General features: G+C 41.5%; 1 protein-coding gene across 5 annotated transcripts in view; it reads left to right on the top strand.

Annotated features, from left to right (window-relative positions):
* The window catches only part of TACC2 (transforming acidic coiled-coil containing protein 2), a 126,568-nt gene that overhangs the window by 83,876 nt on the left and 29,208 nt on the right, over positions 1–13,484 (top strand). For 3 of the 5 annotated variants that reach the window (XM_027705708.1, XM_027705709.1, XM_027705710.1), the window contains 3 exons: positions 7,728–9,048; positions 11,801–11,836; positions 13,305–13,365. In XM_027705708.1, the coding sequence (XP_027561509.1) occupies positions 7,728–9,048; positions 11,801–11,836; positions 13,305–13,365 (1,418 nt within the window). The remainder of the gene's footprint in view (positions 1–7,727; positions 9,049–11,800; positions 11,837–13,304; positions 13,366–13,484) is intronic. The other 2 variants (XM_027705711.1, XM_027705712.1) reach the window with 1 other exon arrangement.

The raw sequence follows: 13,484 nt of genomic DNA, 5'->3' as shown, positions 1-13,484 counted from the left end.
GTTACTGAGGGAGTGAAGCTGCAGGGAGGTGTTCTTCTAAGCACAAGCAAGGAATTGATGCTATTAAATTGTCTTCTGGAATGTTTATTTAGTGTGTGCTGGGCAATTTCCATGCTGGGAGGTTGCACCTGGAATAAAGTTTTGGAGAATCTGTCCATAACATTTGACAAATGTTACAGAAAAGAGGAGTTTTCTAGAAAACCCTTTTTTTTTCCTTTTGAATCAAACTTCTTTCTGCAGGATCTTTACAGAATCAGATGAGTAGAAAAAGGAGGTATGAGATGCAGATGTAGTATCTGGGTGAGCACTGTTCACTGTGACAATCAAAAAAATGTCATTTTCAAATGTGTTGTTACCTGAAACAGGAGGTGATCAAAAAGCCCATTAGAACAGTAGAAATATTGATATTAGAGTTATAGGATGAACATGGGAGAATGTATGACTGTATGTATAGTATACATACATAAAATTGGTACATACTGGGAAATTAAACTTTAAAAAGGGAGACTCGTCTTTAAAAACCAAATAATTGCTCTCCCAAAAAAAGTGTTCTTTGTTCTCCAAACTGAGTAATGGAATATGAGTGAGTAGAAAGCATGCTATTAGCCCAAAATAGCTTTGTTTGGGCTGTCAGGTGACAGCTCAACAGTCTAAGACTGAATTCCCCATTATGCCATCTTTTTTCCCATCTGAAAGTCAAGTCATCCTGATCACCTGGCTAAATTGCATAAAGGTAATATTACTCCCAGCAGACTAAAGCTCCCTTGTGTTGCATTTGGAAAGATGTTGTGGCATCCCACCCTTGAGAAGAAAGGAGCACCTGAGGTTTGTAAATGCTCCTGGTCGAAAGGAAGAGAGTCTGCAACAGCTCACGGAGTTTTATTGGCAGATTACACACTTGGCATGGAAATTGGTGTTTTGTCCCTGACCTCCCAGGGTAAGAACGTGGGAGTGGGTTTTGGATGAAGGGATAGGTTGAAGGAGAAGGAGAGAGATGAGTTAAAGAGGGGAAGACAGAGGAAGAAAGTGAGAAATCCCCAGTCCTGGCTCCAGCATTGATCCAGCTGATGGGGTGTCCAGGATTACACCCAGGCTTTGTGGGGGGACCTTTGTATGGATAAGTTTTCCCTGCCCTGGAGGTAAGTTTCTTGCTTTCTGTGCAAATTAGTTACCATGCACAGTGTGTTCTTGTGGACTTTTCTGGAAATGGGTCAGAGGACTTCAGTGGTCTCTGATGGTCTTGACACCCCTCTACAGTCCGTGCCCACTGCTTGACTTCATTCCTGCACTTGTGCTGTGCTGTGTTTATCTCCAGGAGATAACAAGGACGTTTGTCCCAGAAAACTGCTGCCCTAACTCCCTGTGGCTCTTTCTCCAGCCACATCCTGTTCTTTCTCACAGTGTGTTATTACCAACAATCTTTGGTTGTTATTGCCAACAATCCTTGGTACACATTAGCCCCCTTATCTTCTGGGCTTCTACAGTTGTCTCACGTTGCCAGGCAGTGTTTTAAAGCTTCCCTTTCCACCCTGGAAAGGGAATGTTTAGCAGCGGGCAGAGCAGTGTCCAAGGCTGGTGTGTGTATTGCAAAGGCTGTCCAGCTCTGACTTAAACCTTCAGGGAAAGTGTCAAATAAATCTTGCAGATGTCTTGAACCACCTAGAGCATTTCTGGGAGTTATCCTTTAAGGAATGCTCTTTAAGATCATGATTTATGATTCGGTTTTCTAAGCAGCTCGAAAGATGTTCAACAAACTGATTCCACAAAATAAAAATTAAATACTGAGGTATCCTGACACTTTTCCCTTTCTGCTGTTACAGTTCCCTCTTCATTGTAGCAAAGGTTACTCATTCTCCATCTTCTTTTCTTTTTCTAATCTTTGGTAACGTAATGATTACAAAATAAGTGCTGAGAGAACAAAAGAACGCATATGCTGAACAGGATTGGAGTGTGTTTTTAATTACTGCAGTAGATTATCTTCAAGCCCTTGATTACACATGTGCTTCCCTGGCACGTGTGATTCTTGACTCCTTACATCCCAGCCCCCTCCCCTTCCTCCTTTCTCTCAGATATTTCTGAAGTAAATAGGAAACTGAATTTATCTATTTATAGCCAGTGTGGACTATACTGAAGGCCATTGGATGGCAGAGGTGAAACCGTTTCATTTGCAAATCAGATTGACCACGAGAGGCAAGTTACCACAAAGTAACAGAGCTGTGTTCAGTGTTCCAAAATTATGCAAAATGCAGTTATACAACAGGGTAATTTATTGGAGGGGAAAAAAAAAAGATGCGCAATGCAGAAAAAATTCAAATGTAGGAGGGCGACACAAAGCGTCCATTTGTGTTGGAAGTCTTTAGAAGGAATGAACAATACTAAGAGTATAGCTTAGGTGTTTAGAAATGAGAAAAGCTGAACATTTTGTGCTTTATAAACCACTTGAGTGTCTCGTGGTTTATTTACCTCATGAGTTACGCTTGTGGCTTGCACACAAAGGGAATGAGTCCCTATTCTTGGGTGTTACGGGCAGAGTTGAAGCAGAGTTCCTTGATGGTAGCACAGAGCTAAATAAATAGGTTTCAGCAGAGGAGGAGTGAGGAATAGGGGCAGCTGGAGAGCCTGGCACATGCTCAGGGAGAGGCAGCACTGCCCCGCTGGGTTTCTGCTTCACCAGCCCCACGGCTTTGTCTCGGACATGAGGTTGGTGACAGAGCGCGTGTTTGGGTGGAAGGAGGAAGCACAGTGAGTGTTTAAAGGATCATTTCATCTATAGCTGACAATAATTACTTCTGCAGATGGCTGCAGTTGTGCTGCACGATATCATTAGCGCAGCAGCTGGACCCCACTGCTGGAAAGCCAAGAGGAGAGTTTTTAATTAGGCCGACTTCAATGCTGCTTTAATAAATGTGATGAAAGGGAACTATAGCTAAACTCATCCTGGGTTTGTGCCAGCTCCTGGTGGGGTAAAACCTGCTGCATGGCTCCTGTCCATCAGCAGCAGAGCAGGGGAGGGGAGTCAGTCTGAGGGCAAGTTTGGAGGGGAAGAGGAGTAGCACAGAGCATGTATGGAAACTGTCCCTGAACCCCAGAAAGTGTCACCAGCGAGCCCTTCCATTCCTCCCTAAATGAATCGTGGGAAGTGTGGGTTATACTCTCGAGGCAAATTTCAGAGTTTGAGGTTGCATTTATTATTTTTTATCATCATTTTGGTAGTATTTTAAATTATTGTTGCTTGTCTCATCAGCTGCTTTCTAATAGCAGTGACCTCTTGTCCCTTTTTTCATCCACCTGAGCACCAGAAAGTCCCCCAAGCCCTTTCTCTCAAATACCCCTGTTACTGGCCAGGAATTCCTGCCTGGGTAGGGCTGTTTCTTCTCCTGCCCCCACTGCCTTCCCTAGTTGATTAATGAATTCAGATTATATTCACAGGGCAGATGTGAGAGCTGGAGAGCCCTCTGTGCATTACAGACCAACAATAAGGATATGGGACACCTACATTTGGGTCCTTCTGGTGCCAGGGAAATTGAGGTCAGGCTTTCCAGCAGAGACTTAATGGCCCAGACAAAAACAAGTGACTTTTTGGTGTGGAAAACATTCTTCTTCAGTGTTTTTCCTCTTGAAGCCTGACACAGAAAAATTGGAAAGAAACTTTATATGCAAAGTTTTCTCTCAGAATAAGTGACAAAAGTACTTTTACAGAACTTTTTCAAAAGTGCTACTAATTGATTTTCTGACTTCAAAGGCTTCTCAACACAAGCAGGAACTTGAAATAAACTGTGTTTCAAATTTTCTGGTGTTAGGTAATTACAATTCCTGTATGCTTTTGGCCAAGTGTACTTTCCTCCCGAGTTATTTCCTCATAACAGAGTATGTGGGTGCACACTGTATGCATTTTCCAGGGGGTTTGCCTTTGTTTGCTTTTCTCTAGAAAACAGGACTAGAATTTCATTTCTTCTGTATTTACATTTTTAGATCCGGCTAAATTTTGTTTCTAAGCCTTTCATAATAGTGCTTCATTTTATTTGCAGCTCAGTGGTGTTAAGGCCTATTTTCAGCTTATTGGGGTTTTAGAGATACTTGAGCAAAGAAGCCCCTTTCCCTGGATACTTCTGTAGCTCCTTAAGCAACTACTGCCACTGAGTTTCTGCGTTTCTTTCCTGATGCTGTAAAAAGCTGTAAATCCAGATGCCCAGCCTGATCTAATCTTCAGATGCCTCCTATCCTTTCATATTCAGTATAAAGCAGTTTAATGAAAGTTTGATATCCTGATCAGTGAACAGTTCAAGGCACATGCATGGGATTTGCTGCTGTTCAGATCATTTATGGATCCCTGTTTAAAGAAGGCTGAGTTAACTGAGGTGTGTGTCTGCCTCACTGTTCTTGTGGGACATGAAAGCTTTACAAGCATCTGCAGTGCCATCAAAATTTTGCTATTTTGTAATGTCCAAAATAAGATGTCTGTAGTTGACTAGAAACAATTTTTTTGGTTTTTTTTTTTTTACTAAAAAAGAGAATTTGTTCTATTTACTAGTGCACACAGTCTTAAAATACCTTATTATTAACACTCTCAGGCATGTTGAGAGATTCTTGGAGCTGTCCTGTGCAGGGCCAGGAGTTGGACTTCGATGATATTTGTGGGTTCCTTCCAACTCAGGATAAATATTGTTTGACTTTCTGGCAAATTTTGGTTGTGCCATACATAACAGGTGCCAGGTGAAAATGCCAAGCATTAAACATGCCATGTAGCTCTCATGTTTAGGTCTCACCACCTGGATACAAAACATCTGTGATTTTTTGGTGGTTGTTTTTGGTTTTGAGGTTGTTTTTCATGGTTGATCCAGTTAAAATTTTTCTGAAATCAGGGAGATTTCCCTGTGAAAGGAGCAGAATTTGGACCTTCTATTTTAACATATGAAATGAGAGGGATTTGGGGAGCTTGCCTTCTTTTTTATGGCAATAAACCTGATTGAAAAACTTGTGCTGGCCTCTCTCTAGGGCAAGTCCTGCCTTAATTTCCATAGCTTGTGTGCTTGTTTGTTCCTTTGCAGCGAAATTGCATTTTAATGAAATACTGTAGTAACACTGATTTGCTTAGTTTTGTGTTGTAAAAGGACAAAAGTCACTGCTCTGAATGGGCTGTTAATGCCAGGAAAGAGCGATCTTCATGTTTTCTGTAGTAATAAGGCTCTGAGGACTGTTTGTATCTTCTCCTCCAGCAATTCAGGACCGAGCCAGCAGTGCCAGGAGAGTCTGACAGCAGCATTTCACTTCTGCCAAAAGCCATGTTTTCTGAGACGGTTTCACGTCTTGTTTCATAAAGAAACAATAAAAATATCGCCGTGGCGAGTCGAGCAACGCTCTGCAGAAATCCATACTTTAAGTAAAGGATTTGATTAGGAGGTAGTTGTGAAATAAGCCATTAAAGAAGATGAAAGCCCTGCACTACGTGGAGCACACCGAATTTGAATGCTTGGAGTAGCTGGAAAGCCTCGTACGCTCCCTTTGCGTGATGCTTCCCAAACCTCAGCCTCTTATTTACAGTCCAAGTCCTGCAGGGCAGTGGTTTATTTTATTTTATTTTGTTTTAATGCATGTTTGTACTGCTTTGAACAGGGGCCTCAGTCCCGTTGAGGGCTTTGACGTAGGCTGGAATGAAAACAGTGCATAACTGCCCGTGATTTCTTGTTCAGATCCCGCTTTTATTTCATGCTGACCTACATTTGTACTCCGCCGACATCCCAGAGCTGCGCCAGTGTTTATTGTGATGTATTCCCCTAAAGTGTCTTCCATTCTTCCTTCAGGGTAAAATGGACAGATTAGGCTAATGCTGGAGGTTTATGGCACTCTTTGAGTGCCTTTTACAGGAGTCCCATCAGTGTCAGAAAGTGATGGGTCTCTCAAGTGAGCACCAGCTCTGCTGGTAAACGAAGCCTAATTAATGATGCCTCAGCCAGGCTGAAACTAAGCCCAGCCCAGTGGGGACTGAGGAGAAAAATAAACTGTCCTGAAGTACTGCCACATTATTAACGTTCATTTAGCAGAAAAACACATTAAAATACTGTTTTAATTGATGTCTCTTAGTGAAATTCCACGGTCTAACAGAGAAACTGAGTAGCTGTCATTCCTTTGACAGTCTTTGGAAATACATGGTGCCACTTTAAGGAACTGCTTTGGGAAATGTGTCCAATTCCCTTAAATCCTTTCTGTCCTCTACACCCATAAATAATAATTCTCGCAATCTCTGTGCAGACATACAATTTCTTCTGAAATTACCTTCTGAAACAAAGGAAATTTTATTTTTCTGTTCTTAATCCAGTCATAGCTTCTCACTGAAAGTAATAATTGGTTGCTTGTATTGCTTTTATGAACAGTGTTAATGAATGTGGCTGGGCAAAATGGGAGTTGTTTTGCAAAACATGTCAGGATTGGAATGAAAAAGAAGTGTAGAAATGCCTCTGAAATCACCTAGGGCCGAGCAAAACATTCATTTTTGTTGGACTGTTTTCCTTTATAATTGCATAGTTAAAAAAAAAAGACAACATGAAGGGTGCTGTGTTGCTTCAGTGGGAAACACAGGGACATTTTGGTCACATTCACATCAGTGGCAGTACAAGGACAGCAAGGAGCAAACCATATTCAGGATTTGTAAATAATTTGAATAATAAACCTAATGAGCTGGAAGGCAGCAAGGACCATCATCTTAATCCTTTCCTACCTATATATTTTCTATTTTTTTAATATGCACTCTTATCTTTTTCTGCTTCGCCAGTACAGTTGTTATATCCCAAGTGAAGAGACTTCTATAAATCATTTTAGGAACCCATTCAATAAGAAGATCTTTAATTACAATGAAAAGCTGTTTGGATGAACACTTCTAGCATATAAATCCCTCTAAAAAATTTTCTTTCCGTCAACAAGTTAGAACTACACTTGGAAAAATCTGTTTTAAATAATCTGTAGGGAGCATCTAGTGATCTTTTTAAAAGAAGATTTTTCAGCTGAAAATATTTGTAGAGTTCTCTAATTGACTGGGTTTTTTTTATCCTTACCATAATTTATTTCATATTAAGTTCTCAGTGATTCATCTCTCATTATAAACCTGTAAGTATGAGGTCAGAGTAGAGTGTCTTGACTGCTTTGGGCAAATAGAGGAGCAGCATTGATGGGTTGTGGAGAGGAAGCCAGTTTCCTCCGGGAAAATCGGTAAAAATAGCATATGGGAAACAAAACTTAAGGTCAGCATGTAATTACTGAAGCACCAGTCAATTTACAGCAAATTTACTGCATAAGAGCTCTGACACAATGGTGTGAACTCTTCATAATAGTAGAAAATGGGATTAATGTGCTTGATGTGCAGTTTTCCAGGTATTTGGAATATATAGCATGTTATAGTAATATCCATCTCTTTAAATGATAGTTTAGAAGAGATGCTTTAGGGGCTATTGTAAAATACATATTTTGTCTTTTCCTGAAACTTGCCTTGAATCCTTTTCTGGGCAGAACAGTTGTGTTTTTTCCCTTAATCTAGTTCATTTATTGGAAATGTCAGTTTGGTTTGTATGTCCTTTAGTCACAGCTTAGTCCATTTGTTTGTGTTTAATGACTTTTTCTTTTAGTAATCTAAACAAATGCTGGACATTTACTATATTAGATTATAGTAAAACTTGCTAAGCCCCAGTTTTAAAAGCGTGTTTAAAGTTCACGGAGTTTTCTGCTTGTTCCCACAGGATTATGTTCAGAAGCTGAACCCGTAACCGATGTGTCACACAGCGAACCAGTTCAAGAAAGCCCTTTCCGTCCCCCTTCCCATTCTTTTTCCACTGTCTTCGACGAGGACAAGCCCATAGCCAGCAGTGGGACTTACAACTTGGACTTTGATAACATTGAGTTGGTTGATTCTCTCCATGCCTTAGGACCGAGCTCTGCAGAACCCAAGAGTCGTGACCCCAAAGCAAATGTTCGAAGAAAATCTACTGATTCAGTCCCAGTTTCCAAATCCACGTTGTCTCGGTCTCTCAGCTTGCAAGCCAGTGATTTTGATGGAGCATCTTACCTTGGCAACAGTGAGACATTAGCGCCGTCAGCAGATGTGTACGGTACTGGTTCAAGCAGCGCTTCCAGTACCCTTAAGAGAACAAAAAAACCCAGACCAGCTTCCTTAAAAAAGAAGCAGTCAGCCAAAAAACCTCTGGATGCTCCACTGGTGAAGGAAACACCACAAGAACCTTCTGACCTCGACCAAGAAGCTTGTGCCCTGGGTGAGGATAAAGGAGTATCTGAAGGCAAGGCTGACTCAGTGAAGCCCGAATGTACTGAACCTTCCAAAATCTCTGCCGAGAGAGAGGAGGCCCCGCCTGTGCCTGAAGGATCCGACTCTTTGGATCCGGACCGTTTTGAAGGGATTAGTGCATTTAGCAGCGGAGGCAGCAAAGTGCAGAACTCCCCCCCTGCCAGCAAGAAAACACTACCTCTTACCACGGCACCGGCGGCTGGGGAGGTGACCCCGCCGGACACCGGGGGACAGGAGGACCCTCCGGTCAAAGGCGTTGCAGTGAGGCTGGAGTTTGACTATTCTGAAGAAAAGGGGGTGGGTGAAGACCAGCAGGAGAGCACTCCCCCTCCCAAAAAGGCGGGTAAAAAACCAGGTGCTAAAATGCCGCTACGGAGGCCAAAGACTAAAAAACCCGTGGAAAAGCTTGACAATGCTCCGACCACTCCCACCAAGTCCCCCACTGATCCGAACGAAATCCCCATCACGAAAGGCTCTTACACTTTTGACATTGACAAGTGGGATGATCCCAATTTTAACCCCTTCTCCTCTAGTACAAAAATGCAAGAGTCGCCCAAACTGCCTCAGCAAACGTACAGTTTTGAGCCAGACATGTGTGAGGACTCCATTGACCCTTTCAAGTCTTCTTCTAAGATAGCCAGCTCGCCCTCCAAATCTCCAGCTTCCTTTGAGATACCAGCCAGTGCCAACGAAACGAACGGAACAGAAGGAGACAACCTGAACAAACCTGCAAAAAAGAAGAAGACGCCACTGAAAACGTAAGTTAAAGGGCAGAGATGTTTCTAGAGTAGAGGCAGCACACTCCTACCCCTTAGCACGGTTACACATGGTTTATATTTGAATAGCTGAGTGCTGGTAGCCACAGCTGGACCCACGCTGGGGGTCTGTACCTGCTCTCCCTCGACATTTTTTGTCAGTAGTTTGATGTTTCCAAACCAAAAGGGAGAATCCAGGGCTACCATACCACGTTAGGCGACCGAATTTTTGAAGTCTTCAGGCTCAGTGTAGTTTTGAACCTGATTAAGTTGTGATTTTATCCGTTTTGTACCAAATTTTCTGTGACCTCGTGTTGGGAATTTGATGCTGTTTAAGATGATCAAAGTTTCACACCAGTAAAGAGTATTTTGTGGATAATTGTTTTTGAGAGTGGGATGTGAAATAACATGACAGTGACAAATCTCATGTTGCAAACAGCAGGGAGATGGTTTTATCCGGTGACTTGCAGTATTTAAAAGAAAATAACCTGAAACAGAAGAATGTATTATTGAAATATTTTTTTTTTAATGCAAAAGATGAACAAATTTTCCTTTTAATGAAAGAGCTTAAAGTGATGTAGAAGGGTTTAAATATCCAAAACTGCTACACATTAAGGAAATATCCAGCTTTTAGACAGAGTTGACAAATTAGTAATTTAGATGGGAATTAAGATCCATGCTAAGCTAACACGTTTTCCAAGGCTGTGGTCAAAACTGTTTTGGTCCAAATCAAGAAGACTTAAAAGTCTGACAGCAAAAGAAGAACTATTTGATTTGTACTGGGGGAATGCAGAGGGAAAGAGGGGGATTTTGATATCAACAGATCCTTAGGTTTGATATTTGCAGCCAGACAGAGTCTCCTTGTGTCTTTCAGTAGCTGGAGTTGACAGACCCCAAGTGTGGGCCCCTTGAGTTCACCCATCTGCTTTGAATATTAGAATGAATTCCAATGTTAATTTAGGGGCAAAATGGGTTTACGAAGAGTTTTCTAAACCACATTCATCCTTGGGAAAATCCATCATGAGAGTGCCCTGTCCTGCAGTCACAAAGTTCGCTGCTGGTCTTTATCATGGTGGAGCAGAGAAGCTCCCCCAGCACAGGGCTCACAAGTTCTTGGGTCAGGAGGGCTGCAGGAATTCCCAGCCCTTGCTTGTCCCTGCTTTCCCTGTGTTGTGTTGTGTCTCTGCTCACTGCAGCCCCGTAACCTACTTTTGCAAGTGGGTTTTTTTTACAAAGAAGAGACTCTGCATATTAATACACAGTGCAGCCTGCAGCTATGGTACTTTCTAGAAGAAAATTAGCCTAAAGTTTCTTGGAGCTTCTTCAGGGATGCCAGTGAAAGCAGTGGCTTTGTTTGCCTCTGCTCCTCTGGTCCCTCTTCTCCATGAAAAAGCCCTTGGCATCCAGTGCAGGAGAAGCCCTGGCTGGGCAGGGAGATGGGATGTAGGATCCTCCTTGGCAATACTCCATGGTGGGACAGGGAGAGAAGACAGTGCAAAATGCTCCAGCTCCAAGGGGCACAAATGAGGGTGTTTGAATTAGGAAATGACACTGTAGTATTCCAGGACTTTTAACACCTAATTGATAGGTGATTTTACCAAGTCACGAGTTTTTATTAGCACCCTTGAAGGGTGCAGAAATCAAATCCTAATGGCCAGTTTGAAAATGTGTTCCTTGTGTGGAAGGCAGCGATTTCTAGATTAGACCTATGAGAGGTAAAGCCAGGCACGAGTTTAAGCTATTGCTAAGCTTGTACTACTTTGAATCTGAGCCATGTGCTCAGTCTTACCCACATTAAATCAATAAAAATAATCCATTTTTATTCCTGAATGAAACCTGCAGCAGTCTAAGCGTTGACCTCCGTGTGAAATGATGAGGTTTTTAGAAGAGATGTCAGCTCAACACAAATTACTCTCTGGTCATCTACCCAAGTGCTGAGCTGCTTTGAGATAATCATGTTGCTCAGGTGATGGTGAGCAAAGAGCAGCTGATAGTGATGAGTAAGAGTAGGTGGTTTGCACAGACATTGCTTGTGTAGGCACTGCTCTGGGAGCTGCTGGATGGTTGGAGGCTGTTTAGAAATGGAAGATGCAGGCTGTCATGACCCACTGCACATGAGAAGAGACAAGGAGGAGCTGCCAAGCTTATAAGCAGATGAAGATTTTTCTTAGCCTAAACTTTTTGGCAAGGTTTGGTTCTGGTTTGGGGTTTCACTGAGAGGCAAAACACAGATAAGACTTAAAGAAATGTCATTTTCTCTCCTGACCTGGGTAAATGATTTGAAATGATCAAGTAACTTTCTCTGCACTGTTGTAACACATCAGCAAACATGGAAAAAAAAACTGGAATAGCTCTTTCCTTAAGCTTAGCTGACATTCAAGAACAGTTTTACATCTCCTATAATAACAAACACCATGTTTTGAAGAGCAAGCAGGTGGCCTCCTTCAGGGAAGGCAGGGTTAGTGTGTTGAGAGGAACTTAACTTGAAGGTGTCAGCTTTGAAAAATGTGTTTTGTAAGGTGAAAGTGTGTCAAAAGTATAATAACATTGAACTTGAAAACGTTGAAGGACTTGATGAGTATTTTTTTCCTCCTGATGTATTTCACAATAAAAAGTAAGGGTTGAGATTATACAGGTAGAAAGTATGCATGATCAGATTGCCTTAACACATTAACATTAACAGAGTATTTGTAGGTTAATCTTTTTTGTCAGTTCCTTCTGTCTGTCTCTCTTTTCTTTGTCTTATTTGTCTTAGGATGGTAGAAGATGTGATGTCTGTATGTTCTCTGTTGTAAGTAATTCTAAGCTAACATTTCAAATTTCCTCTTTTGATTTATGGGCTTTTTAATTTTACTTATTTATTTTGCAGCATGATCAGTTATTATTCAGCATGAAGCTTTTATGTTAACAATTTCACTTCCCTGGTACATGTGAAAGCTATTTTAAGTGAGATGCCTGGCAGTGAATGAGTTAAAGGAATCTTTCACCTCACTGTGTGTTTGCCTATCAAAGGTCCTCATTTAAAAATACAGAGATTTTGTATCCTTGAGCTAAAATATGAAAATTTTATTTGTAACATTGAACAACGTTGTACAGTCAGTCCTTTGTAAATACTGCCTAAACTGCTTCTCCTTCTTAAAGGAAGAAGTTGTCCTAATTACTTCTAGGATCATATCTGGATAATTAGTGGCATCGAACACACCAATATTCAGCAGTCCAATTTATTTTCCCCTCTAGATGTGGTATTGATTTACCCTTTACTGATTGAAACCCACCATTATAATTTCTGGTGTCGATCTGGCCAGCATTGATCAGGGATGAGCTGGTGGGCAGTAATTTTTGCCCCTGCATCTCAGTTCAAACATAAAGTCTTTATCAGTGAGTTCGCTGTGGTGTTTTTCTCCCTCTTCTAGTTAGTAACATAAAAGTTTTTTAATAACTCTGGCAATATGCATCAAGAGAACAGATAAGTAATTGGTTTATTCCTAGTTAGAAAATATTTTTTAACCAATTGTGAATAAACACAAAGGCAACATCTGTAAATATGCACCCTAAGGACATATGTATGTTCTTCTTTCCTTTTGCCTGATTGAAACCTGTGGGATTTTGAAGGGTTACAGTGTCCATGCTCCCAGTCTGCACTGTGAGCTGTCAGGGGAACTGGAAGCAGAATTGCCATATTTCTTGTTGGATTTGTTTTAAAAAGGGTCTGTTGTGCCCATTGGTAACGACAGAGCTTTGTTCTGGCACCTTGGGAACAGCATCTGCCTCAGATGGCTTTGTGTGGTTCATCCAAAGCATAACAGTTTCTTTCTTAATGATTTTTGAGGTCATTGGGACTTACTGTCCAAATTTATCACAGTTTTAAGTCTCAGGTGAAGGTGTGGGTTAGACCTAATTTTCACTTGGGAGACAGAAGCTAAATAATTTCCTTGAGGCCACTGAGGGTGCCTGTGATGGAGCAGGGATTTGAATTGCAGCTGAGCAGTAACCCTGTTCTGTAAAAGTGTGTGTAGTTAGCATGACAAATATGGCAATCCTGCTGTTCTCAGCTTTTGGGGAATTGAGGCCTGTTCCAAGTGCATGACAAGAATCTGTACCCATGGCATGTTTCTCTGTGGTGCTGCTACCTAATGGATGGGATTTTAATGCAGAAGGGCTTACAGAGGTTGCATTGTCTGTGGCTGTCTCTTGCTAAGTATGAAATTACCTGATTCTTGGTGGTATTACCATATTAACTGTGTTAACTTCATTTTCAGTGATACATTTAGGGTGAAAAAATCACCAAAAAGATCCCCACTATCAGATCCTCCTTCTCAGGTAAAGTGCTGCCTTATTTTGGTGCATGTAATTTGTGTTCTTGATGGGGCAAGACCAGGGAAATTTGGTTTATTTTGTAGTACAATTGTACATTTAATAATAGAAGAGATTTTTGTAGT

This window comes from Neopelma chrysocephalum, unplaced genomic scaffold (assembly GCF_003984885.1).
Source record: "Neopelma chrysocephalum unplaced genomic scaffold, ASM398488v2 Primary Assembly neopelma1_347, whole genome shotgun sequence".
NCBI lineage: Eukaryota > Metazoa > Chordata > Aves > Passeriformes > Pipridae > Neopelma > Neopelma chrysocephalum.
Note: the sequence above shows the minus strand (reverse complement) of the source record. Positions and strands in the feature narration are given on the sequence as shown.